Source organism: Empidonax traillii, unplaced genomic scaffold (assembly GCF_003031625.1).
Source record: "Empidonax traillii isolate 1590-97213 ecotype Southwest subspecies unplaced genomic scaffold, ASM303162v1 scaffold31:size1920502, whole genome shotgun sequence".
In the NCBI taxonomy this organism is placed as follows: domain Eukaryota; kingdom Metazoa; phylum Chordata; class Aves; order Passeriformes; family Tyrannidae; genus Empidonax; species Empidonax traillii.
Genome location: NW_020955224.1, coordinates 537,155 through 561,849, shown reverse-complemented (window position 1 = coordinate 561,849; position 24,695 = coordinate 537,155). Strand labels below are relative to the sequence as shown.

At 36.4% G+C, this 24,695-nt stretch overlaps 1 protein-coding gene across 10 annotated transcripts in view; it reads right to left on the bottom strand.

Moving 5' to 3' along the window:
• The window catches only part of CDC42BPA (CDC42 binding protein kinase alpha), a 187,461-nt gene that overhangs the window by 41,607 nt on the left and 121,159 nt on the right, over nucleotides 1–24,695 (bottom strand). For 7 of the 10 annotated variants that reach the window (XM_027911200.1, XM_027911207.1, XM_027911247.1 and 4 more), the window contains exons 14-22: nucleotides 24,138–24,380; nucleotides 23,774–23,884; nucleotides 19,664–19,911; nucleotides 14,605–14,710; nucleotides 12,748–12,872; nucleotides 5,702–5,807; nucleotides 4,931–5,079; nucleotides 3,637–3,728; nucleotides 1,036–1,112 (exon numbers count right to left, since the gene is read on the bottom strand). In XM_027911200.1, coding sequence (XP_027767001.1) covers nucleotides 1,036–1,112; nucleotides 3,637–3,728; nucleotides 4,931–5,079; nucleotides 5,702–5,807; nucleotides 12,748–12,872; nucleotides 14,605–14,710; nucleotides 19,664–19,911; nucleotides 23,774–23,884; nucleotides 24,138–24,380 — 1,257 coding nt within the window. The remainder of the gene's footprint in view (nucleotides 1–1,035; nucleotides 1,113–3,636; nucleotides 3,729–4,930; nucleotides 5,080–5,701; nucleotides 5,808–12,747; nucleotides 12,873–14,604; nucleotides 14,711–19,663; nucleotides 19,912–23,773; nucleotides 23,885–24,137; nucleotides 24,381–24,695) is intronic. The other 3 variants (XM_027911219.1, XM_027911225.1, XM_027911232.1) reach the window with 3 other exon arrangements.

The window sequence follows — 24,695 nt, the reverse complement described above, 5'->3', positions numbered from 1 at the left end:
AGTTATCCAGTAAGTTTTCATTAATTGCCTTTCATAGACAATTAATAATCTACCTGTAAAAAAACCAGTGTTTTTCCAGCACTCACTCAATAAAATAATATTCCTATACTCCAAGAGGATTCTCATATTGAAAGTAACTTATAAGATAAATGATTAAAAAGAAAAATTAAAAATTGTGTTACTTGTGAGGACTTCAAGAGAGAACAATGAATCAGTGAATACATAATGAAAAAAGTACATTCTGGGATATCAGTAACATCTGTGATTATGCCCTTTTATAGCTAAATGCAATGACCTTGTACATGCATCAGGAAAAAAATGGGCAAACCTTAGACCAACGTTCAACTATAAAGGTGGTGCCTTGTCCCCTCTGAATTCAGTTTGACCAATATTTCACCCCAGCTGCTCTTTTAAAAGAAAAATGATATATTGCTTACTGATGATTAAAAAAAGAATAAATGTACAGTATTGTTTCAATTTTTTTTTCTTCCAGGCTTTCTACCTAAACTGGTCTTTTGTCTAAAAGTGACAAAGATATAAAACAGATTCACTTTTTAAGTATATAGGATCTGTGGAGAGGAGATGAGTAGCACAGTTATCTGGATTTTACAGATCTGTGTAAAATGAACAGATGATGAAAACAATCTAATAAACAGTATCAAGGACTTCAGGGGATACAATCAAGGATTATTTACATATCTTCTCTCATTTTTATCAAACTACTATCTGTATGACTCGGTATTTTTCTGAATACAAAGAAAAGCCATTTGAACAACTGTGCTTTTCATATTCACCAAAAAATCAGGTAAATTTCTGCGTTCAAGATTTGAGAGAGAATTCACTATGATTACTAGCATTCAAGAGAAGGCAGTCAGCACTGTAAATGACAAACAGTTCTCACATATTATTACACACAAGTATAAATGGGGAAGTACAATTAAAATGCAGTAGCAAACTCTCAGCAAATACGCACATAACCTGCACACCACAGTAGTTCTGCTGACTAACAGAGTTGAAAACAGCTGTAACACTTACTTCAAATTGATCCAGAGCAGAGGTAGGCGCATTCAAAAATGCCAAGAAAGAATTCTGTGAGTCTTGGTGCTTTACACCTAGAAAACAGCAGCAGGTTTTTAAGCTACAGAAAAAGAACCTTTTCATGGAGGACCTCTGCCTTGCTGAATCAGGGTTTGAGTGTTCACCTGAAACACCTACACATTTTGAAACACGTTGCACATTTGGTCCGTTTTCCACAGTAGAAGATTTTCTTTAATAGACAAGTGCATGTTTAGTTAATGTCTTCCAAGCCAAGATGTTTGTGTGGTATGAGTTCAATGTGAAAACACACTGTACGTACATGTCTGTTATGCAAAGGGCAGTGGTTTCTAATGTGTTCATGCCCATTTGCACCACACACTAATGTAGCAGGTGCCATCCTACGACGACAGGTCAGCTGGAGCGGACAGAGAGGTTCCACAAAAACATCCAGGAAACACTGGATGGGTTCCTTGACCCATGCTCTATGTCAGTCTGCCACCTCTCACTGCTGAATGCCCAGGATTAACACAATCCTGGGTAAAGCTTCAAACGTCTCTGTCACACAGCATCATCTAAGTGATGTTCAGGCAGCAAGAGGAGCAGGAATGCTGCATCCCCTGGAGTTGCAGAGGCTGGCACATCCTAACTGTTACTTTAACTTGCTTCAACTCATAGTTTTTTCTCCTTCTTTTCTTTGGGGCATAATTCAAGTTGCTGTGTGGGTGTTTATAGATCACAGATGTGTATAAACTCTATCTTCCGGAATGCTGTAAATGCATTATACACACATACATATAAATATTTTTTATGAACAAAGCCTGCAGGACTGTGTGCATTTCAAAAGAATGATGCTATCAAAGGTTACTTCTTTGTTTTTTAAAAAATGTCAGTGTCTTGCTCTAAATATAACCCCTAGTGAATGATGAGGTTACAAGAACCCTTTCCTCTTTAAAATATAAATACACCGAAATCCCCCAAAAATACTAAAAACAATTTTCAAATTACCCGCTACTGATAATAATTTTTTATCAATCTTTTTCCCCATCTGCTAAATTTCTGGAATATATTCATAAAGAGCAAAGGATTCAACCCAAGCAGTCCCTATCTAGAAATAAATTTCCACACAGTATAAGTTACTCTACCACTGTACATTGTCTACATTTGAATCCTCTACACAATTCATGATTCAAACATATATTTCTTCTTGTAAGAGAAAACCAAGTCCATCGATGATATGGACTTTGGATTAAGGTGTATTTCCACCAAAATATTTGAAAAATTGTAGAATATTACTAATTTACTTCCATTAAAACACATGACTAACTTTTCCTTGGACACTACTTTTCTTTGCTTGTTTGTTTTAAGAAAAGAGGAAATGTTTATCTCTGTTTTCACCAAAGCAATAAAGTTTTAAATACTGGAAAAAATACAGGGTAAAGTATTAATTATAAATTCATAACACATTATTTCAGAAGTCAAATAACCATGCATAATATTTAAGACAGTTCAAGAACATATCAATGAAAGCTAAGCATGACAAAATATTTTTGTCTCCAGGGAGATGCTAACAAGAGCTTCTCTCCAAGTACTTGGAAGAAGCGTCATCCTGGTATTCATGCTAAACATCAAGATGAACAAGTATCAATTCCCTAAGTCTTATTTGCTAATTGGCACCAGTCATCTTTTAATATTGTGTGTAGGTCTGAATTATTTTTACAAGTCAACCTGCATTTGGAAGCCTATATATAGGAGATGACTGTTAACTACAATACATGCCATTAGGTTGCAAAGTCTGAACAATATTTTACATCCCTATGCAGCAACTGTTGCCAGGGTATTGAAATTATGGAGTTCAAACAGTTCCCTACAGAAAATTAGGTAATTCCATTTGGCCTGAAAAATACTTCTTCCCATGTGACTCACAAGATACAAATATTAGAGCTACTACAGAAACTGCAAAGAATCAGCCAAATCATTAATCATCTCTTAATGAAATCTTTTTCATTGTAGAATTACCAAAAAAGTCTCTTCTCCCAGCAACAATGCAAAATACTGTTAGTCAGATGCATCAGTAATCCCAGAACATACTCTTAATACCAAAGCAAAGCAATCATGACCACACTGCTCACTATGTGCTTACAAAGCCTATCAACAAAGTCATCCCAGAAACAAATAAATGCTATAAATTCCACTGCAGTTGTTTTCTTTCTGTGTAGACAGACCCAAAACATTTATAAATGATCAGTATTGAAGTCTGAATACCTTCACTCATCATAAAGGAGAAAAAAATTAGAAATGTATCTATACTTCTAGCAGTTTTCTGGCAGTGAATCAACATATCCATGCCAAATGAAAACAACACAGTTCCAACTCAAATAATACCTTACTGGTTCAAGTGTATCAAAATTGAAGCATATTACAAACACTGAAAGTGCAAATGCAACTGCTGTGGGTACATCTTAACACACAACTGTTGTGCTAGCATTTTGTATGCCAAAGTCTGTTGGTATCGTATTTTAGTTGCAAGGTGAACTTAATTGATAAGATGTACCCAACCAACATGAAACATGCTATTTACTTGGATATCAGCTGCCATACCCTTTTCTGATCTAAGCTCTTCTGTCTCCTTTTTCAGCCTTTCAATATCTGCCAACAGCTCCATGTTCTTCTTCTCAGATTCTTGCAATTTACTTCAAAAGAATACAAACAAAAAACGTATGTAAGTATTGAGAAATCACGTTTTTCTGTCCAACTTTGCGTGCTATTTAAAAATTAATGCCCAGCCAGGTTCATGGTGTCTTCAAATGTCAGAATGAATGCAGAAATCTACTGGGATCTGTTTAGAACAGTATCTTATAAAAAAAAAAAAAAAACAAACAAAAAAACAGAAAAAAAGCAATTAATTGTTCCCATTTACCCAATAAATTGGCTTTTGTTCCTAATTCCTAAATAATTGTGTGAGTCTGTATCCTGTAAATGAGAAAAAAAGACCACATATATTTTTATGCTTATAATCTTGGGATTTTAAATTTGTTTGTTAATTCAGTGTCTGTGATACCAATAGATTACACTGAATTGTTTTTTTCTCAGTTACTTTAGAGTTATCCAATTCACAGTTGATAGACAATACTGTGTTTTTTTGAGCACTTTTCTTATTCTTGCCTATCAAAGCAAATACTGGTTCTCCTGTTCTTAGAGGATCTCCAGGGTTGCATATCATCACGTTACCTGGCCTGAAAAACAAACAACGTAAGTGGACTACGTGTTCCCACTTTACAGGCAACATACCTGAACCTCAGCTCTGTCCAAAGCTTCTGCTTCCCTAAAGCTGCAAAACACAGCAGTGCTCTGAGCTAGACTGAAGCTGGACACCTAGAAATGGAATGACTTCCTCCCTGCTTCAGGCATCCACCCAACTCAGAATAAATTTTGTTGGGGGGTGAGGGTGACTGGGTGGAAAAGAGAAAGAGGCCCCCAGAAGGAATAAAAGAATTCATAATATTCCATGGCCATTATTACTTATTACTGTGCATATCACTATGCAATAATTGATTTTAGTCAGCTAGCCCAATGCAGTTACCAAAGGAATGGAAAAGAGTATGTTCTAAGACACAAAACCAAACTCCGCCTGGATTTTAACTTGTTATCACTACGAGGAGAAATTATATTACTAAAGAGAAAGTGGAAGTCTTCAAGATTTCAATTTTCCCCAGTTAGTGTTCAGCTACTCACACAGTGATGAGAGATATGGTCTTTTTTCACATTTGGATATTTGAAACCAGCATTATGATTCATTATCAAATTTTGACAGACAAGATAGCTAAAAAAATGATTTGATGACATTTCCTGAGAGTTATCAAAGTAAATTGGCATCAGAGCAATTCAGTCTTACCACTCTGTAGAGATACAGGAAGCTTTGACTTTGTTCAACTCATCTTGAATAGCCTGTTTGGCTCGGATTTCAGCATCAAGAGCAGACTGGAGTTCCAGCCTTGCAGACATATCCAGTTTTGCAAAGCGGCGCATCTTCCAGGGCATGTCCTAGGAAAGCATAAAAAAAAGGGAGAAGAAAGAGTAAGCGTAAAGGAAGTTGAAAATGAAGAATGTAGGTAACTTCAACAACTTTGTTTCTCAGTCTATTATGTGCTTAATGTAGGAATTCATTAATTCCAAAGTAATCTAAAATTAAAAATTAAGAGCACACAAAAAAATGTTAGTAGTAGTATTATTTTTGAACTCTAGTAATAAATAGGCAAGATGAATGTTATATGCTGATCTCAAAAGCAAAGAGATTTTATGAATTTTAGTTTTGATGTGCCTCAATTCAAATGACAGCTACAAAGGACATTCACAATTCAAAAGTGAAAGTCTTGAAGGTTTTCATGAACCAAAGTATGATTTCTTCAACAAATACATATATGGTTATAAAGTAGCTACTTGAACAACATAATAGACAAAATCACCTTAAAATATACTGGTGTTCAATTAATTGAAAAAGAATAAATTTGCCATTCAGTTATTCAGAAGGGAAGCTCTAGGAAAGTTTAACTTTTGATTAAGACAGACTCTACAGACAGATTAATACTATAGTTGAAACTATCAGCTCTATTAGTGTTTTTCTTCCAAACAAAACCCCCTCCGACATATGGAAGTAAAGTCTTACTGTAGCTCTTGCACCCAAACTGGAGTTCCTCAGGGCTTCCAGCTCTTCTGTCATTTTAGAGGCCAAGGCTTGAAGATAACCTCGAGCATCTTTTTCATCGCTTACCCTAAACAATTACATAAGAAGAATAAGGTGTTTTAACCAAAGAATCTAAAGGAAAAACAGAAGTCTCCTCACCAAAATAACAATCAGAAACAGATAAAAGCAGAATACAAAAGAAAAATCATAAAACATAAGGAAATGAACAAACAACAAAAAACTCCAAACAGAAAACCACACAGAACTAAAGCTTTGCTGCTTTGGGGAGTTCCATTAAACAATACGCATTGATAAGGAATGAAGAGTGAAGAACCAGATATCTGAATATGTAATGTATGTCTCAGCATAAACATCAGCTGCCTGAAATTGAAGTATTGGGAAAGAAACCTTTCGTAATTCAACCTATTTTTAGGGAGCAAATAAGACAAAATTCACATCCCGGAATTAACAATTCAACTGTCAGTATAATATTGGAATTAGTGGTTGGCTTTACTGTAACAATTGACTAGGAGTACTAGTAGTTAAATCAAACAGTGATGTTACTTCAAGAAATGCTAATTAAATAGGGAGAGTCTACTTCTAATGTTATTAAAGAGCATAAGCCACAAGAGGTTCTCTCATCTAAGCAAGCTTGCTTTCTATCAAGATGTGTTTTATGGGTGTAAAGACAACAAGGAGGAGACGTCTCTGTTTTTCAGATTCTTTGATCATCAGTTACAAAGAAAGAACAACAACTTTTCTGTGATTAATCACAACAGAAGGTTCTTTCTTCACTTTGCCTCAGGTGTTAAAATAGAAGAGAAAGTTGGTAAAAAAATTAACTCACTGAAACTAAGTAGCTTATGAAAAACCTAAAACAAACAAACAGAAAAACCCCCAACATCACCCCTCCTACTCCATTTCCTTACATGCCTGGCTCTGAACATGTTCATTTTGCCCACAGAAAAGCAAACTCATTTCTGCAACACCAGGACATATGAAAGTTTCTGAGCTAGTCTCAGAGACCAGCAGTCTAATACCACAGCTTGATAGTTAAGTCTATCAGCACCAAACACTGAAATGTTTAGGATGTGATCTAAAGAATGAACCTTAAATAATTTAAAATAAAATACAGAAAAGTGGGAAGACAGTTTTTCTATTTCATGAAATCAACTTATCCTTGCTTCCTGAACTTTCCTTAGTAACTGTAATCCTGAGTGTGCTGGACTGCAGATGAGAGTTCTCCAGATGGTTAATTTTATCTCAGAGTGACCTTTCTGCAGAAAGTGCTTCCCCCTCCATGCCTACAGAGCAATGTAAGTTTTTCCAGTTTATTCTACAGGGTTCACACACACACTGAATATGGTAGCGGTGCTACTTGCAATTTTACCATTAATTATAAAAATATAAAATTTCAACACAGACTTACAGTCACCAAGAGGCAACAGAGAGTACATACTCTGAACTGCCACGGGCAAGGGAGGAACAGAAGAGCATTCCCAGAGTGGCCTTAGGGCAAGATCAAAGTGTGAAAGCCATGGGCTAAACATCTGCAGGTTCTGGTGACTGTTGAGCGGGCAGTTTAAGATTTACATAAGGAAGACAGACTGCTTTAATACAGAGGAGGCAAAGGCAAAATTAGCAACCATTTCCCATGAATCTCACACCCAACAGGAAAAAGTAAGCATTTATTCATGCCTTGGGTTTTCTCTTCTTTGTCTCCTGCTTATAATTTAGTTCAAGAGATGGGGAGGAATCTAGAAAAACCCCACATGTCCTGACTATTTAAGTTAGTGAATGAGTCCCTATTTTCCCAAGGTTTATCAGAACTCAGTGGAAGCAGCAATACCAACTTCTTTTCTCGTAACATTCTGGATGACACATTTTGACAACCAGATACAGATAATCTTGGCCTACACAAACCACTTAGACTATACGAGTGGGCAAAAGACATGACAAGTAGCTTAAGATGCTTTTTGGGGGTGGTGGGCACATAATTAAATACATTGTGGAAAAAAGTGTAAGCAGGAATAAAAAGAATGTGAGGCTCTCAAGGTGAGAAAGTAAGTTTTCCTGAAGTACTTTTAATGACACATAAAATCTTTACAGAATAAAGGGACAATGCCACAATGAAAAATGAAATTAAATTGGTGCCTTATTTTTTAACTTTTCTAAATGAAGCTGAAAAACTTTAGGTGTCCAATTTCTTTGTCAATTTTTACCACGCCATATAGATCCCTACTTATGGAAGGTGAGAAAACAACAATTATTTGGTTTATGATGCAGAGAACCTTCAGGCTCTAAATGCTGAAAATCTGCACATGTAGAAATCTCAGAGAGATGTTCTACAGTCATGTAGAAATCTAGAAAATGAAAAGTCAATTTTTACAAATATCTGTACTGAGTTCAAAGGAACTCTTCAGACTATGAAAAGACAGTAAACAAAAGTACAATTTGGACCTGAGGTAGTTTTGTTGTCCACTAGATGGCAAAATTCTCTCAATAATGACACACATTGATGGAATATTAAGTGGACCCAAGAGCTCTGAGAGTTTTTTTATTTGTTACTGGTTTGCTGGTGTTGTTTCATTTAGTTGGCTTAAGAAAATAAATAAATAAAAAAAGAAAAAAAAAGGTAAGGTTACTCTTACTAATGTTTCTCCCTTGTCCTCATTCTGACATAGAGCCCTGACAAGCACAGCAAAGAGACCTAAGGAAGAAAAGTTCTTCAGGTTCCACCCAGTCACTTCTTTCTTTACTGAAAATTGAGATTAACTGTTCTGTTTTCATACCTCACATATATTTATTCATATATAATTGTCCTTGCAAGCTTAGTTCATTAACTGTAAAGAACCTAGAACAGCAATACAGTACAAATTCCTGTAAAATTAACTTTAATCTTTGGGTTGGAGCAAAAATCATGACAATCTCTAAATAACCAATGGCTGTTATCTAGCATGCCATCTGTCAGGATGCTCAGGAAAGTCAGACTCCCCGTATCCAGCGGGGATACTTTACAATACAAAATGGACTCAGAAGACTAGAGAATTTGCTCAACAGGAGTGGTTTTAAAGACCTGGGGTTTTACACCATGCTCCATCACACCTGATTTAAAAACCCCAAGGAAATCTGCGAGTCAAGACTCCAATTTCTCCTGCAGTTTCTCAATGCTTTTACATTTCTGTTGTAGTATCAGTATGCACAAAGCAGACTTAACGTTTTCCTTTATCCCTGCTCTCTCCAAAAAAATTTTTGTGTTTTTTTTTAAAACTGCTTCTCTAAAGATTTTCAACACTTGACTCTGCCCTTAAACCCTGAAATTTCCCTCCACCCTCCAGATTTTCTATTTCAGAGATAATTCTGATTATTCTTACCTCAAACAGAACGTGTCTCAGAATTTTCACTTTCTGAGTTTCTTACAGTTGAATTTGCCCATAATTTTTGCTAAATCTTTTTCACAATTTGTGTGTGCTTTCTTCTGAGACCAACCAGACTTTTTACATTTGATTTAGTTCAGAAATGTTGGAGGAGGGGGGAAGGGGAGAGTTGGCATTTCTTTTGGCTTGCTTATGGTTTTGCCTTGTTCTGATTCCAATGAAATCAATAATTTAGATAAAATCAACCATAACATAAAATAATATCTGGCTGACAAGGAAAATATTAACTGAATCTTCCGGCAAACAACAGCCACAGTTGGCCCAACATCCATTCTGTCAGTAAAACAGGTAGGATTTAGCTCATCCACATAAACATACTCAGCAATACAGAACTATCCATTTGAAATAGCTGTTTAGGCTTCCTTTTCAATCGACTGTAAGAAAAACAGACTTCTACAGTACTAGCCATGGGATTTAATTTAGTTGTCTACATTAGGACTTCTGCAACTAGATTACACGAACCCCTCCCAGAGAGACCAATAAGTTAAGATTCTTGCCAAGTACTCTGGGAATCACTACCAAGATTTTCACTGACCTCCTTTCTGCACAGCACAGAAATACAGTACCGTGGCTATTTAAAAGATTCCTTTTTAAAGTGACTGCATTAACCTCCAATCCCTTTCCTCTTTCCCATAGGAAAATTTATAGCCAACTATAAAAGCCTCAATATTTCTTACTCTTGTCAAGGAATGATGAGTGATTTGGCTAATATAAACTTGTCAATATAATAGCTCCATTAAGGATGAATGATCTGTGAGGATCTGTTGCGCCCACAATAGAATTTGCAATGAAAGTTTAATACAAGTGTTTAGATTAAAACTTTGCCTACATTTATGGTATCTTGGGATAAGAACAGCAAAATTAAAAGGTTTTTGTACATTATCTCTAAAAAAGATACAACAAAGCAGAGTCAGAAAGCAGGGAAAGGCTAAAGAGAATGTGATAGGCCATTAAAATTACTCACAAGTTATAAAATCTAAAAGAAACAGCAATTTAGGAAGGCCCAAGGAGTCATGAAGAAAGTGACAATCTTAACCACCCAATTTGAACCAACCACGGATTCAAACAGTGGGGCAGATTTTCTGAGAGAGGTATCTATTAGATGGTAAAGCACTTAAAGGAAGTAAGGAACACCTTGAGCTTGTGTTACTGAAAACAGGGCTAGAAGGAATCCCCTGAACTACCACAGGCAGCTGAGCAAACTGTTTACAAACCCAGTAATCAATTCCATCTACTACATCCTATCCTTCCTGAATAATGGTACAAAAAGAAGATGGCAAGTATGCACCAAAAATACATATTTTAATGTAATATTTCAAATCATAATAATTATATTTATAAATTGTAATATATTAAAATAAAGTAAGCGAAAAATTTGTTAGTTTTGAAGAGGTGGCCTAAAAGCTCTACCCAACTTCGCTAGCTCCATTCCGTTGTCATACTGAAAATGTAGACAGGTACTGATTTAAATTGCGTGTTCTTTTGAGGAAAGCATAAAACTCATTGAGTAAGACTAGTTTTCTTCAAAATTAGGGCTTTTTTTTTTTCTTTTAAAGTGTTTATCATTATAATAGATGCTTAAATACTTCATACAGCACCCCACGTTCCCCAGAGAAGGGCCTAGTTTTGGTATGCAGTGCTGAATTCTAAGGAGAGCAGATGAACATGACCAGATTTTCCGGGTAACACATGGAAAAATCTAAACATAACAAGGAAAAAATGTGACCCAAGATAAGGCCTCACATAGTTGAAAAATGTTTAACATAAGCAGAGAAAAGTATAGAGTGAAAATTGAGACGTGTATAGAGATGACAAACTGGAACCGAGCAAGATTTTTTTTGTCTCCTTAATGTCTGCCCACAGTACTTTTATTTTTTTCTTCTCAGATAATTCTTTAGTTTTTAGTTCCATACTAAAAATATAAAATTGTGTCCATAAAAGACACCATATTATCATGAAGGATCAGCAAAATGGTGTCTGTCATTCAGAAAGTAAGTCTTCCATGTTCCAGGATCTTTTTTCATTAAGTATCTTTAGACATAACAAAAAACTCAAGCCCAAACCCTTTTACCACGCAACAGTGACATCTCTAACATGAAAAATGCTTTATCATATACCTGAACCACATCAGTAGTACATCTTAAACACTCATGTAAAATGCAGAAGGTACAATCTTAATGGCTGTTGGTACATTTTTACATAGTGCTAAGTAAAAGAATCCACAACTAATTCCAATTTGTTTTTTCCGTAAATGCCAAATTTTATGAGTGCTTTCACAAGTAAATCTGAAAAATTGGGTTTTATTACCTTGGTGCATTATGACAGAGAAGCACTACCTTAAAACAATAAGGAATGTGAAATAATAGACTTGTCTGACTTGTTATCTTGATTTTTTTCCTGAACAAACATTTTTGATTGGCCAGAAATTAACTGTTCATTTAAACAACTTCTAAGTACTTTTTTTTTAATTTCTGTGATACAAGTTGTCTACTACACTCACAGTTACGAGAGACAAGATATAAAAGGAGCATGCACAAAGTGGACCCTTTAAATTTTTTAACTTCTGCTACAAATACAAGGCCTTGAGACACTAGGGCTTTGTAACACGGATCAGCATTACATAATTTTATGCAAAAAACACTGTTTAAATGAAACCCAGAGAATGACCCTTCTTTCTTGTTATGTATTCACATGGCAATATTCAAAAGTGAAATTTCTCTGTATCTGGAGAACTAAATTACACTGACACTACAACACCACCAAACTAGGTTTCATTGAAACAACGTTTCCCATTTTCGCCTGGACACAACAAATTAGATTTTTTTCATTAATGTGAGATGAGACAAAGGTGAAGGAGAGAATAATCAAGTAGTAACAGAAAAAAGATTAGTATATGATGACGCATATATATTATGATGTCTTCCCACAAGTGGATGAATGCAAACTGGTTTTGTAGATGTGCAACAACGCAATGGACCAATAAAAGGACGGGGAGATAAACAGGCATGGAGGGGAAAAATAAAGATAGGCAAAAAACCTAGAATATACAATCTTTTCCCCTTAATAGTTTCAACATATTTTTTTTTTCTTAGAAACATATCATTATTTAGCAAAAGTACTATTAGAAGCATCACTTGACTGGCTGTGTGGTAGTCCCAAATGCCCTCCTTGTTAAAAATCACATAAAAGTTGCACTGTATTTGTTTCATTCTGCCACATGCCAAGCAGATGAAGGAAATTAATGCCGAGACACAAACACTCTCATGCCACTGCTTTTCCCAGGCTTGTTCCCCTTGGAGGCGTGAGCTCAGCACATGATTCCTTTCAGCATTCTTCCATAGCCACAAGCCACACCCAATGACCACGATTCTTCTGCACTTTAAAAAGCTGCATTTGGTAAGACACTTTCGCTCTTTAAGGAGGAACACAATTTTCTGGATTTGTCTATTATTAAAATCTCAAACAAAACCCCAGATGGGTGTGAGATTTCACCTAAGCACTTCCAAGTGCCATGTGCAGAGACAAAACCTCAGTAACAGCCCCACCACATACTGAGGGGATTCTGTAATGACATGAGAGCAGAGTTCTCACCATTGGATAATCTCAGTAATTTGGGCCTCCCAGTGGGCCACAGACTCCTTCTTATCAGTCAGGTCTCTCATCTCTTCTTCCAGCTGCCGATTATTCATACTCAGCTTCTCAAACATGGCAGTGAGCTGAATGAGAATTTAAACAATTTATTAGAAGCATAAACTGCTCTGACTCCTCCTCTGCGCAGACTCAAAGGCCCTCATCTTTCCTTCTCCCACATCAGGAATCTGTTTTAAAAACTGGTACTGCCCATCAAAATAAACACCCCATAACAATAAAAGCCAGAATCTCTTCTCACCTATGGCCTTAGCTGTATTGAAAGGCCACTTTTAAGGACTAGAACTACATTTTTACTCTACCAAATTAATCAGTTTTCTGAGCTTCCACATACCTCTACAACTCTTAGAAGGTTTCTGTTTTGCACCATATAGGTGTGGAATGTTCTGTATAGAAAAAGCTACATTAAAAGAGCAAAGCAAAGGCATAAAAATTGTTATAGCTCAGATAAGACTGCCGAACCTCTCCCTTGTTTAGTAACCATGGAGAAAGACAGGCTTAACAGATACAAGCAGTGCTGAAGACAGTCCTGAGATTCTCCAGGTGTTTCACATTCCCCTATTTTTCATTTTACTTACTTGCAGACAGGGAAATTGAAATTAAATGCTCATATTTAAGTGCAATATGCTATACCTAGCAATTAACCTCTCGCATTCACACAGCTGCCATTCACACATGCACATTCTGCAAGATAAAAGCCACAGCTAACCTGAGCTGGTAATAGGAACTAAACCTTCATTATGTTAAATTATTATTCAGAAAGTCAAACTGGAATCAGAGACCAGATAGATTTTATAGGCAGGCTTCCTTAAGAGAATGAATCTCAGGTGAAAGGCTTCTTTTAGTACTGAAATCTATTAACAAATCAAAATGATAAAAAAATTGCCAGTTTTAAATCTGTTTTGCTTTTTACTTCAAATATTAATAACTCCACACCCTATTTATCATTTAAATGGGTTTATAATTTAAATATGCCTACTTGTTAAATGTCATTGGACAGGACAAATACAAAGCTAATGGTGGGGGGAAGACAGAGCACAAAACCAATCAAAGTGATTAGACTCTACTGTTCTTAGACTAAGCCTACACACAGGCTTACATATTATGAGTCATACTGGTATGAAAATATACGTAAATTTGAGCACTAACATGCAAACATGCTTACTTTGAAGAACACTGTACTTTCATCATATTTTTAGAAAATCTAATGCATTACAAAAATAATAGACAAGTTCAGCAAGACTTGGATAAACCACAATGAACTTGAACAACCTGTCAAAATCAACAATAAAGTGACGATCCAAATGCAAGAATCATAATTGTTACTTGCTCAACACACTTCAATTAATATGCCTTATCATTTGTATTTTTTTAATATCTCAAAGTAACACTTAACCTCAAAGGGCAGGAGGGGCCCTGGTATTTCACAACAATTGATATGCAAATATACTCTAAGTAGTCACATCATTAACTATGTATTTTTATATTTGGGTCATAAAATTAATTAACCCTTTTTTGTTGGCTTACAGTGTTGTCTAGAATTAATCTTACCAAACTGTAAGACCATTAAATTAAATTCCCACACGTAAATACTACTATATGCATATATGTACACACACCTTCTCAAGTTCAGATGCATGTAGATCCTCTATTCAAATAAAATATTCATCACAAATTTTTGTATAACATCAATTTCTGCTACCAGTTATGAGTTAATAATAACCAATACAGCTCTATATTGTCCAGTTTTACACAGCATACAACAGTTGTAAATTCAGGACTCAACTACTCAGCACGTACCTTATCAAGTTCATTTGTAAGTTTTTTGTTTTCCTCCGTTAGCAGAAGCTTTTCTCGTTCATATTTTTGTTTGAACTCCGTTTCAAATTCCTCTCTCTCACTTTGGCTAAGAAATAAAGCAAAGGAGAATTAGAAAGTTTTCTATTCTAAAACTCACCCCATTATTCACTCAAACACAAAGAGATCAATGCGCACACATGTTGAAGTGAAGTACTACACTGATAATAGCACAGCCTCTTAAAACTAAGAATTGAATACGTTACCATCTTAGGAATATAAGAGAGTCTGTTGAATTTTAGTGGTAGACAGTATAGAATTAACAGAGCTTCACCAAGCTACTGTTTATCAATCCACTTATAGAAATTTTATTCTTCAGATGAATCTTTCACACATTGAGCAGTTGTAATCCTGCAGACCAAAGCGCATGTCGATATTCTAAAATGCTCACAGTAAATTCTCTGCTCACAGAAACATTATTTTAACTTACACATTTCTACAATTCCAAGTTTCACAGAATGACCAGCAAAAATGACCACATAGAAAACCAGAACATACAGAAGCTACATTAGAGGACCTGGAGCTGAGTCTCTGATGAGAAAAGTTTATATATAGGCTAGTCTTTGGACAATTTACAACAACCAGAAGATGCATTTGAACTGTTAAATCAGGTACCATATACTAACTATGGGCAAAAAAGGGATGAACAGCCTATACACTCTTAATGTCACCAGATTCTAATGGTCCAAGCAAGTTTGGACCATTCTGTCTGAGAAAGTTTCCCAGCAGCTGTTTCCCCCAAGCCTTCCCTTCTCCCACAGATGTCATTCAGTAGAGGAGAACCTTTGGTTGAATCTGCTTAATATCAACTTTAACCTAGCACAATGAATACAAGAACTAGAAAATAAATGAAGCTGCTGGTCCTCTGTTTGCCAAAATATGTTGTAAATTCCTTCCTTCAAGTGGTGTACACAATGTTTTAGATGTGTAACTCCCACCTCATATCTACTGATTTCAGATTCGGTACATTTGCATCTTGTACTCACCTTTTTACCAATTATTCAGGTCACTGGCACAAAGTTCATCAGTAGGTTCATGGAAATATATTATAAATGCCACAGATACAGTAAATACCCATTCAGCAACTACCATTGCCCAGCCTTAAAAGGCTTGACAAAGTGACCAGTATAAAAGGCTAACTGTAAAAATAAAATCCAGGGGAAACCTTGTCTTGAGCACTGCAATTTTTTTTTCTGGATACAGATCAGAATTTTACACTGTGCAACACAGAAATCACATCCTTGCCTCTTTTTCTGAGGTGCAGAACTACTACAATTCTGCCAAACTGAGAGAACACCATCAGAGGATGAGAAATGTCAGTGGCTACAGCAAACCCAGTTAAGAGCAATGCTGGTTTGAATTACCTATTACTAATTTGAAATTCATTTAGTGCTTCAACCACTCTTTGAAATTTAGTTCATTATTTTAGACCCATAGTGAAATTCTATGTTGCTAGGCATCCTTTGAAACGTAATACCTCATCCTAGTAAAGTAACATACTATAGTTACTGTTTAAATGCCAAGTTTGAAATTCACCACCACTCCTTTTCTATATCAACAGATTCCATGCATATGATGAGCAGTCTAGGGAAAAGACAGGAAGAGATTAAAGCATCAGCTGTCAGGGGAATTAATAACAGGTCCTGCTTCTGTTTTCAAGGCTTAGATTCAAAGCTAATTTCTCAGGCAGAAGACCAAACTAATTTTTAATTAATTTCTTTTATTTGGCTTTCATGGTTTTGTTTAGGATTTTTAATTCTGTATTTGTCTTAAATTTATTCCTTTAAGGCTCTAGGGCTGAAAGCAGCAATAAATGGTGGTGGATTAAGGAAGCTTTGGGTTGGTGAAAGAGCCCATCATATCTGTAGTTTTCTGTATTTTACTTATTAGACTTATTTCAACTGGTGACTGTCACTACCCCAGTAAGTCAGACTGCTGTAGTATAATAAAGAAATGAAGATAAATTTGAAACAGAGGAGAATGTGGGTATAATCTATCATACCCAAATATCAACTCAGCAAACTACAGAACTGTGACAGACTCCACAGATGTACCTTGGACAGCCAGCAAGATCAAAATAATGCATTTGCTTTGAAGCCTGGCATCCTCCTCTCTCATCAAGCTTTTACTCTCATCTAACATTTAGTTATGTATCTGCTCTTCAAGTTAAGAAATCATACATGATCCAGCTTTCTTTTTATCAGTAAAACTGCAGCAAACCACATGCAAGCAATGTGAAATACAGCTTTATTGTATCACTGCCACTCCAGCTCTTTATTGCCTCTCTACGAAGTGGTGAAATATTTTATCTTACTGCTTTGAAACCAAGAAAAGTAGACCTGAAACACATACCAGCCCCCAGGCTTCTTTATATCACAATTTAAAAACAGCAAATGCTGTTTTATAAAGCTCTCTGCTTTATAAATCCACCATGAAATGATGGGCTTAAAGAAACTTTTACAAACATGATTTATTTTACACAGTTTCTTGCACCTTCTTCTGAAATATTTCATAATGACAATTCTAAGAAATGCAATCTTGTGCTGCACAGATCACTGGCCTGATACTGTGTTCCTATGCTTCCAACTTTAATAGCATGCAGTTTATGAGACTTCAGCAAAGGGTAATCACTTTGTATAGAAAGGTAGTTTCTCTTCCTTGAAGACTTATGCTGTTTAAATAGCAGGAGTTAGAGAGCTTAAATTTGAAGGAAACAAAGAAAAAATACCTATTAAAAAAATAGAAAAAAATAATAAAAAAACCCCACCACCACCACCAAACACAAAAACAGAAACCACAAACGTGCAAGGTACACAAATATGCACCTACAGATTTTGTCAAAGCTCTTACTGATCCTTGGTTAGAGTAACCTACGTAATTCACTCTTACATATAGTACTTACAAAGTAATACAACCACATCCTCTTACCAAAATCTTTTTTAATATGCATGGAAGATTATTTTTAGACTACTAAAATATTTTTGAAAAACTGTATAAGCACATTTCAACTCCACGCCCACTCCAAGCCTATTGTTGAAATAATTCCACTTATCTCAGCACAAATCCTCCAGGTGCTTCCTTTTCAACACTTACACTGAACACTTCTGTACTGGAAGACTCACAAAAAGCTTTTCATGCCTGACTACAAAAGCTAAAAACAACAGGAGTAAGCAGAAACAAAAAATCCACGGTCCTTCACGGAAAGCTACCAAACATTGAGAATCAAGTAGAAACCACAGTTCTCGCATTCCTAATATTTAAGATTCCCTTCTAAATTGCAAAAGTCAAACTATACCATAACTTGAACAGTGGGCTTCTGCAATTCTGTGGAATCCTAATACTTGCATGAGATTCTGCAGATTTGTTTACCAAAACACAGATAAAATCAGGCCTTCATCAATCACTCATCATGTGCTTGGACACCTGACTAAATATGATGCTGAAGCCCTTCCCACGAAGAGCCAAGTGTTGGATGCCTGTTGTGTGATGTGTTTCTGTTCTTGCTTTCAAATGTTTTCTTACAATAACATTTGAAATACATACAAAAACACATGGTTATGTCAGCACGCACATTAGAATTGCATCCAGTTCTATATTTATAGAGAGAAACCAGATTGAAAGAAGATTTATGAACTAGCTAGCACGAAGAACATCAACATTTGTTACTTCACCAGATGGACATCTAGTTAGAATGTCTGCAGCTGTACAACATTAGAATTAGGAAAGAAGCAGTGTTTGGTCTGGTCAGTGCTTGGAGGTATGATCTTTACCAAGAGTTTAGCCTGCAGAAAGAAGTATTACTGATTTATTTTATTTAATATTCCTCCTTCTGAGGAATAATCCTGCTGGAGTTAAAAGTGTGTCATACTATCACCTTTTCATTTTACAGGACAGAATAGCCTTTTGTGAATTTGTGACTCATCGGTCAGCAAGGCCATTAAGTTGCGTTACAATGAAAACATGCTGCTGATGCAAGTTTTACCTCTCAACCTAGAACAAAGCAGCAAACTACTGTGTTGTTACTATGTCCAGCCTACAAATAGCTGCATGCTAGGAAGAAAAAGTTCATCCACCTCATTCTAGGCTGTATGATCTATGTACCCTGCTGAACCCAATTTACCAGAGAGGCAGTGTTTCTACTTCTATTTGCATTAACTTTTTTGAAAAAAATCGGTATTTCATTTGCTACTTATATTTAAGGACTTGCTACTGTTTGGCTCAGCTTGCAGGAGGAAACTTCTCCATGGTTTTCTCTAATATGCCATCTTGCTGCAGCAGCAGAAAGATACATCTATGTTACCCTCTATAAAGCATTCTGAATTTTTTAGGAATGAACATGAATGCATTCAGTTTATGTCTATTTCCACTACTACATTATCCAACAGAAAAAGATGTTTTTATTGATGAATGCCTCAAGGAACATTCTCAAGGCCAGTTATAAGCCCCACCATGTGGGAGAGAAAAAAGCAGGTCTGACAAATTACCATGTCAGAAGAGATAAAGCGGCTTACGCCTACAGTAGTCTGCTGACTGATGTTAACACTGGATGGAACCCAGCATGGATTAGCCTCAGTTCCCATTAAGTGACTGTTCCTGTGCTGGCAGAAACGTAAACAATAGTTGATCCTCTAACACATTAGTTTTGCATCAAAGATGAAAACACCAAATAAAAGAAAAAAAATGTCCAAAAAAACCTCTTTGAAAGTGCAACATAAGCTTCAGGGGTCAACCGACCCAGAGCTGCAAGTCTGTAACTCGAGTTACATAGGTTGAAATGGCCAGCCAATAAAACGGTTCTGGTGCAAAATTAACTGTTTCAGTACAAGGATGTGGATTTTTTTTTCTTCTGTTTTATTTTTAAAGGTGACTTTTTTCAACCCTGGCATTAGCTCAGACAAAATGACTATAACTGCACTACAGTTAAGGAAGTGAAAGTGTGTTTGGAAGAACATTAAGAGACTTCAAAAGATTAAAAAAAATGTAAATTCCATACAATACTCACTTTTCTCTTCTGGTTTTCTCTAACTTGTCTTTCAAAACCATGATCTCCTTCTTGAGGGCAAGCTGCTGGCTCTCTGCATCCCGCAGCTCTTTCTTCAGACTTTTTACTTCATTAGCATGCAACATTTCACGTTTAGATAGTTCCTCTTCATAGAAAACACTTTTCTTTTCCAGGTCTGCCTTTAATTTAGTGATCTCTTGCTGATGTTCTATACTGCTTACCCCAGGTGAGCGACCAACCTGTTTTTGCTAAAATAAACAGCCCCAAATTACCACTGAAGAATGTTGAAAATTACGCTTAATAACAACTCTATATTCATAAGCCTACATTTAGAAAACATCCCATTAGAGACTTGAGTTAAACACATCTATGTCAATTTTTTTCAAGATTTGTTAGAACATAACTTTGAAAGGTACTCTATTGTTTTGTTACTTAAATGCAGTAATCGTTTTCAAGCCGTTGAAAATTTGATCACTTTAAACATCTCTGGTCACATTCTGACTCCCCCTACATGCAGTCAGAAAGTGACCACAGAATTAGAAGACACTCAAGGGTTCCACTCACACAGCTGACAGCAGCAAGTTCAAGTGACTTTTCAGGACTGCAGAATAAGGACTATGATACACAGTTAATATATTCTGAGGGACAAATAATTTGTGGAAAAGCTATACTAAGACAAGAAGAGGCTTAACTGAAGGCTAAAATCTAGCTACAGAAACACTATATGGATTATATCAGTCAGGATGGAAACCTGACCTATTTTACTTAAACTGACCATTTACATCATAGTAGATTAATAGGAAAAACAAGCTTTAAACAATAAGAGTAATTACTTCACTTTTCGCAGCTGCATAGCTCTCTTAGTGAGGTCTTCTGGCATTTCAATAGTCTTTACACACTGCTTCAGGATACATACACATTTGCACCAAATGCTGCACTCACTAAACTCAATGTCCTGCCATAACATAGAGGAGGAGCAAGATCAGGTTCAAAATGAGATAGTGGCATGACATGCACTGAAATCCAAGTATGGAAATAACTTTTTAATGTAAACATATGGACAACTTGGTTTGGAATTCCTTCTATGTTTTAAAATATGTAATTAAATGTAATTTAAGGAAAGGATAATTACTTCATAAAAACACTATTTTGAGAAAGTGCAGGTAACTGGAAAACGTACTTCCTTACGGTGACTGTGTCTCACCTTTAAGAGGATTGAAGATAGTTTGTTAATTATACCTCCATTCTTACCAGGAGATATTAAATACCTCTCAGTCACCCTTAACTGGACATGGCTTTGGGTAATTATCATTTGCTGATGTATGAACAAGCTTTAAGAGCTAAATGTCATTGCAGAACATTCCGATGAGCTGAATTTCTACCATGACAAACTCTATGAGAAAGCTGGGCCTTGCTGTCAGCAAAAAACTGCAAAGCCCCCTGAATGTATGAGCCAGAGATGTGCTGCTACTGAATTCTTTTCTCTAACTCATCAAAACCACCATCTGTTTTGATCTAAGTGTAAAGTCCTGCCTTTAGGAGGATGCAAAATGATAAATGGGAGAAAGATGATGTTCTCCTATCAGAAGACAGCTTGCAGAAAGATTCAAAAAAAAAAAAAAAAAAAAAGAAGATGACAAGCAAGCAAGCATAGGAATTTTCTTTCCTGCACAGGCTGTTAACTACTGAACTTGTTTGTTACTGCCCAACATACCCAACTGCCTACACAGACATGGCAATGGAGCACAGACAAAGCTTAAGCTTTGCAACATCAACTAGCAGGTACATAAAATGTTTTAGTGGTATTGTACACTTTTTACCACAAGGAAAAGATACTATTAAGACCATAAGACAGATGGTGCAGCAGAAGAGAAAGCTGAACTGTATTTAACAGTGGTTTAACTAGAGATAGTAAAAACGGAGAATATATTTTGGATTGATGTAAGCACAAACTCCACATAGGTGTTTTCATACATGCCCTTTTCAAGTGGACAAATGGTGCAACTGAGACATAATGCATCTCCTGGCATATAGACAGCAGCTGTTTAATGCACTCCAGGGTGCCTTTTTGCACCCTCTTGGCTGCCAGGGCACACTGGAGACTCATATCGAGCCTGATTTTATTGAAAATCCAGATACATGACATCCACAGGATCTCCTTTGTCCAGACATTTACTGACAACTTTGCAGAACCACAGCAGGTCAGTGTTGCAGGACTTGGTTGGTCAGAGGGCACACTGCCTTCTTCCTGCTTCATCCAGGAGCTCTCTGACCTTATTCTTTACCACAGCCTCTACACCTTTCCTAAGGAAGTTGCACTCAGTCCTCTTTTTTCCCCAGGATCATCTGGATGAGAGTTACAGTAGCACAGTGGGGCCACCTGTAATAACAGAGTGCATATCTTGGCCAGCAGTTTTCTTACTTCTCATTTAAGTTCCTCCCGAACTCCCCCAGCAAGGCCATTGGTCCAGGTGACTTCACGTCTGCCTCACCTCCCAGCTCCACGGCTTCCTGCACATCATCCTCAGGCTGATCCAGCTAATCTGCTGCCAAGAGTGGACTCTTCATGGCAATCTCCCCTGCTTCAGCAGTAAAGTCTGACATATCAAAGACTTTTGGAGAGTTTCTGCCACATTCCTATTAATTCAGAGTTTGCCTTTTTCATCCTGCCAACAAGCAGCCTCGGGAGTTTCCTAAGGTGCTTTCTGCTTTTGCTTTGAAGAACTTCCCACTATCACTCTGAGCACCCTTTGCAAAGTGTTTCCTAAATTCTCTTTATTTAGCCCTCAACATCCTGTTTACCCTTAACCTGCGATCATTAATGGTCTTTTCAATTCTCCTAACTTGGAGAAATCTTCCTTTCTTCTGTAAATATTGACCTCTGTCTAGGAGAGCTCCCTGAACTTAACTAAGGAGCCATGCAGAGCTTTTGCTGAACGTACAATGCAGTATCACGACAACCACATGTGATCCGAAGTGTGCCTACTGAATCGTAAAATATTGCTAAGCATGCTACAGTTCCCCTTTCCTCTTCTGATAAACTCACTCTGTTGTTATAAAGGAGTGTATAATTTATCTCCCAAAGATTCTTCTCACCTCTTAAACTGTCATATAAACTCTTTGCTGATGGTGATGATTCATGGAAGCAGAAGAAATTCATCCTAATTTTCAGATAACAATCTGAATTCACAGCAGTAGAAAATTTTATAAATCCAAATTTCAAGTTGAATGGATTTCCTTATCAAAGGAAAGCCAAATAAAAGAATGTTTGCAAAAAACTACCGAATTATCTGTGCTGTTAATGTTCACAAATGTCCCAGAGAATTCTAATGAAAAAAAAAGCTCAGCTGTTCTTGTAAATTAAGACCAGGATAGGCCTAATCTTGCATTTTGCAGGAGACGTTTAGAATTACCCTAGTCAATGGAACATTTGGAACAGGACTTTGCAGTAAATGAACAGCAATCCTCATATGACAATTAAAAGCCTTCTCATTCAATTTTTGAGAGAGTCTAATTTCTTCAGAGCATCGTATAAAATGCTGAATCACAGAACAAAAATAACATTTAACACTCTTGGTTGCCTTTACAATGCTTGTAAAATCACATACACGTGTGAGCAATCTCATCTGTGTAAATGACCTCTTCATGCTCAGTGCTGGTCTTGTGCAAAAACACCTCAACTTCTGGCTGAGAGGCGGAACAAGCTAAAACTTTTCCTTTACAGTTACATCCGTTGACATCTATTACGCAGGAAACACGAGGAACAATACAGCAGACAGAACACCTATACAGAAACCTGCCTAGGTGCAGCAGGTTTATCATCAAATATTCAACCATCCTGTGCTAAAAAATAAGCTTTTAACAGGTAAAATTAAACAAAGTACTAATGCAAGCCATTTGGTAAGAAATTGTCGAGTATTAAGAAATAATGCATCAGGCAAATGTTCATGTTTCTGGACAATAACGCGATGTGTGCCTGCTTTAATATTCAGCACCAACTGAAGCGACAAACTGACAAAACCCTTTTGTCCTACATCTGAAAGCAATCAAACAGATCCAAGTCCTAGTTGACTAGTAAGTTTGCAGGTGTTAATATCAAAACAGACTAACCTTTAGCCCTTCTACTTCACTTTCCAACTGTTTAGAGTACTGTTCACTCCTCTCTCGCAATTTCCTGTCTTTGGATGCCTCAGCAGCTGCAGCTTCAGCTTGGACTTCCAGCTACAAAAGTACATACGTTTTTAGTAGATAGGTTTTTTTTTTTTTTTTTTTACAAAATCTATTGATTTTTAATATAAGAGAGAAATCTTCATCACTCAACTGAACACTTCAAATTCTTAAAAAACAAAACTGGTACTGTTTGAAACAACAATCAAAAAGTTAAAGATTTACAAATTAGAAAAAAAATTACTTTGTCAGAAAACCTTACATATAACTTATTTCACAGAGTCTAAACAGTCTTCTCACCACTTACTTCTTTTTTAAGTCTCTCTGTTCTGCGTAACTCTTGCCTTAAACTTTCTACTTTTTGCATCACCACTTCCATTTCTTCCTCCTTATCTCGGAGCTGGCGGGCAAGCTTTTGTTTTTGAGAGTGCAACTCTGTCAGCCGCTCGTTCATCTCTGAGAACTCCTGCATTGCCAATTTCCGCTGGCTGTGTGCATCTTTCAGCTCTTTGGCTTGGGATTTTAATCTGTCACTAGACTCTGCCAGTTCCTACAGTTTAAAAAAAGAATTAAGTAATAAACCTAGAAAGCTGCAAGGCCAATTCTGTCTCTGGATGCACAGCTAACACCTTCTCCATAGTGAAGAGAAACCATACATTAATTTCTTTTCATGAATGCATCTATGATACAGATTGTATGTCTCTATAAATAAGGGAAGAGGCCAGGTTTTACATTACTAAAGTTAGTAAAAGTGCATAAACGTAAACCAAGTAGGAATTTACTCCATTATAACAGGTTAAACACAATGGTTTTCAAGCACTTGCATTACAACAGAAAAATATCTTGCTTTCTTAGTGCAAAAAAT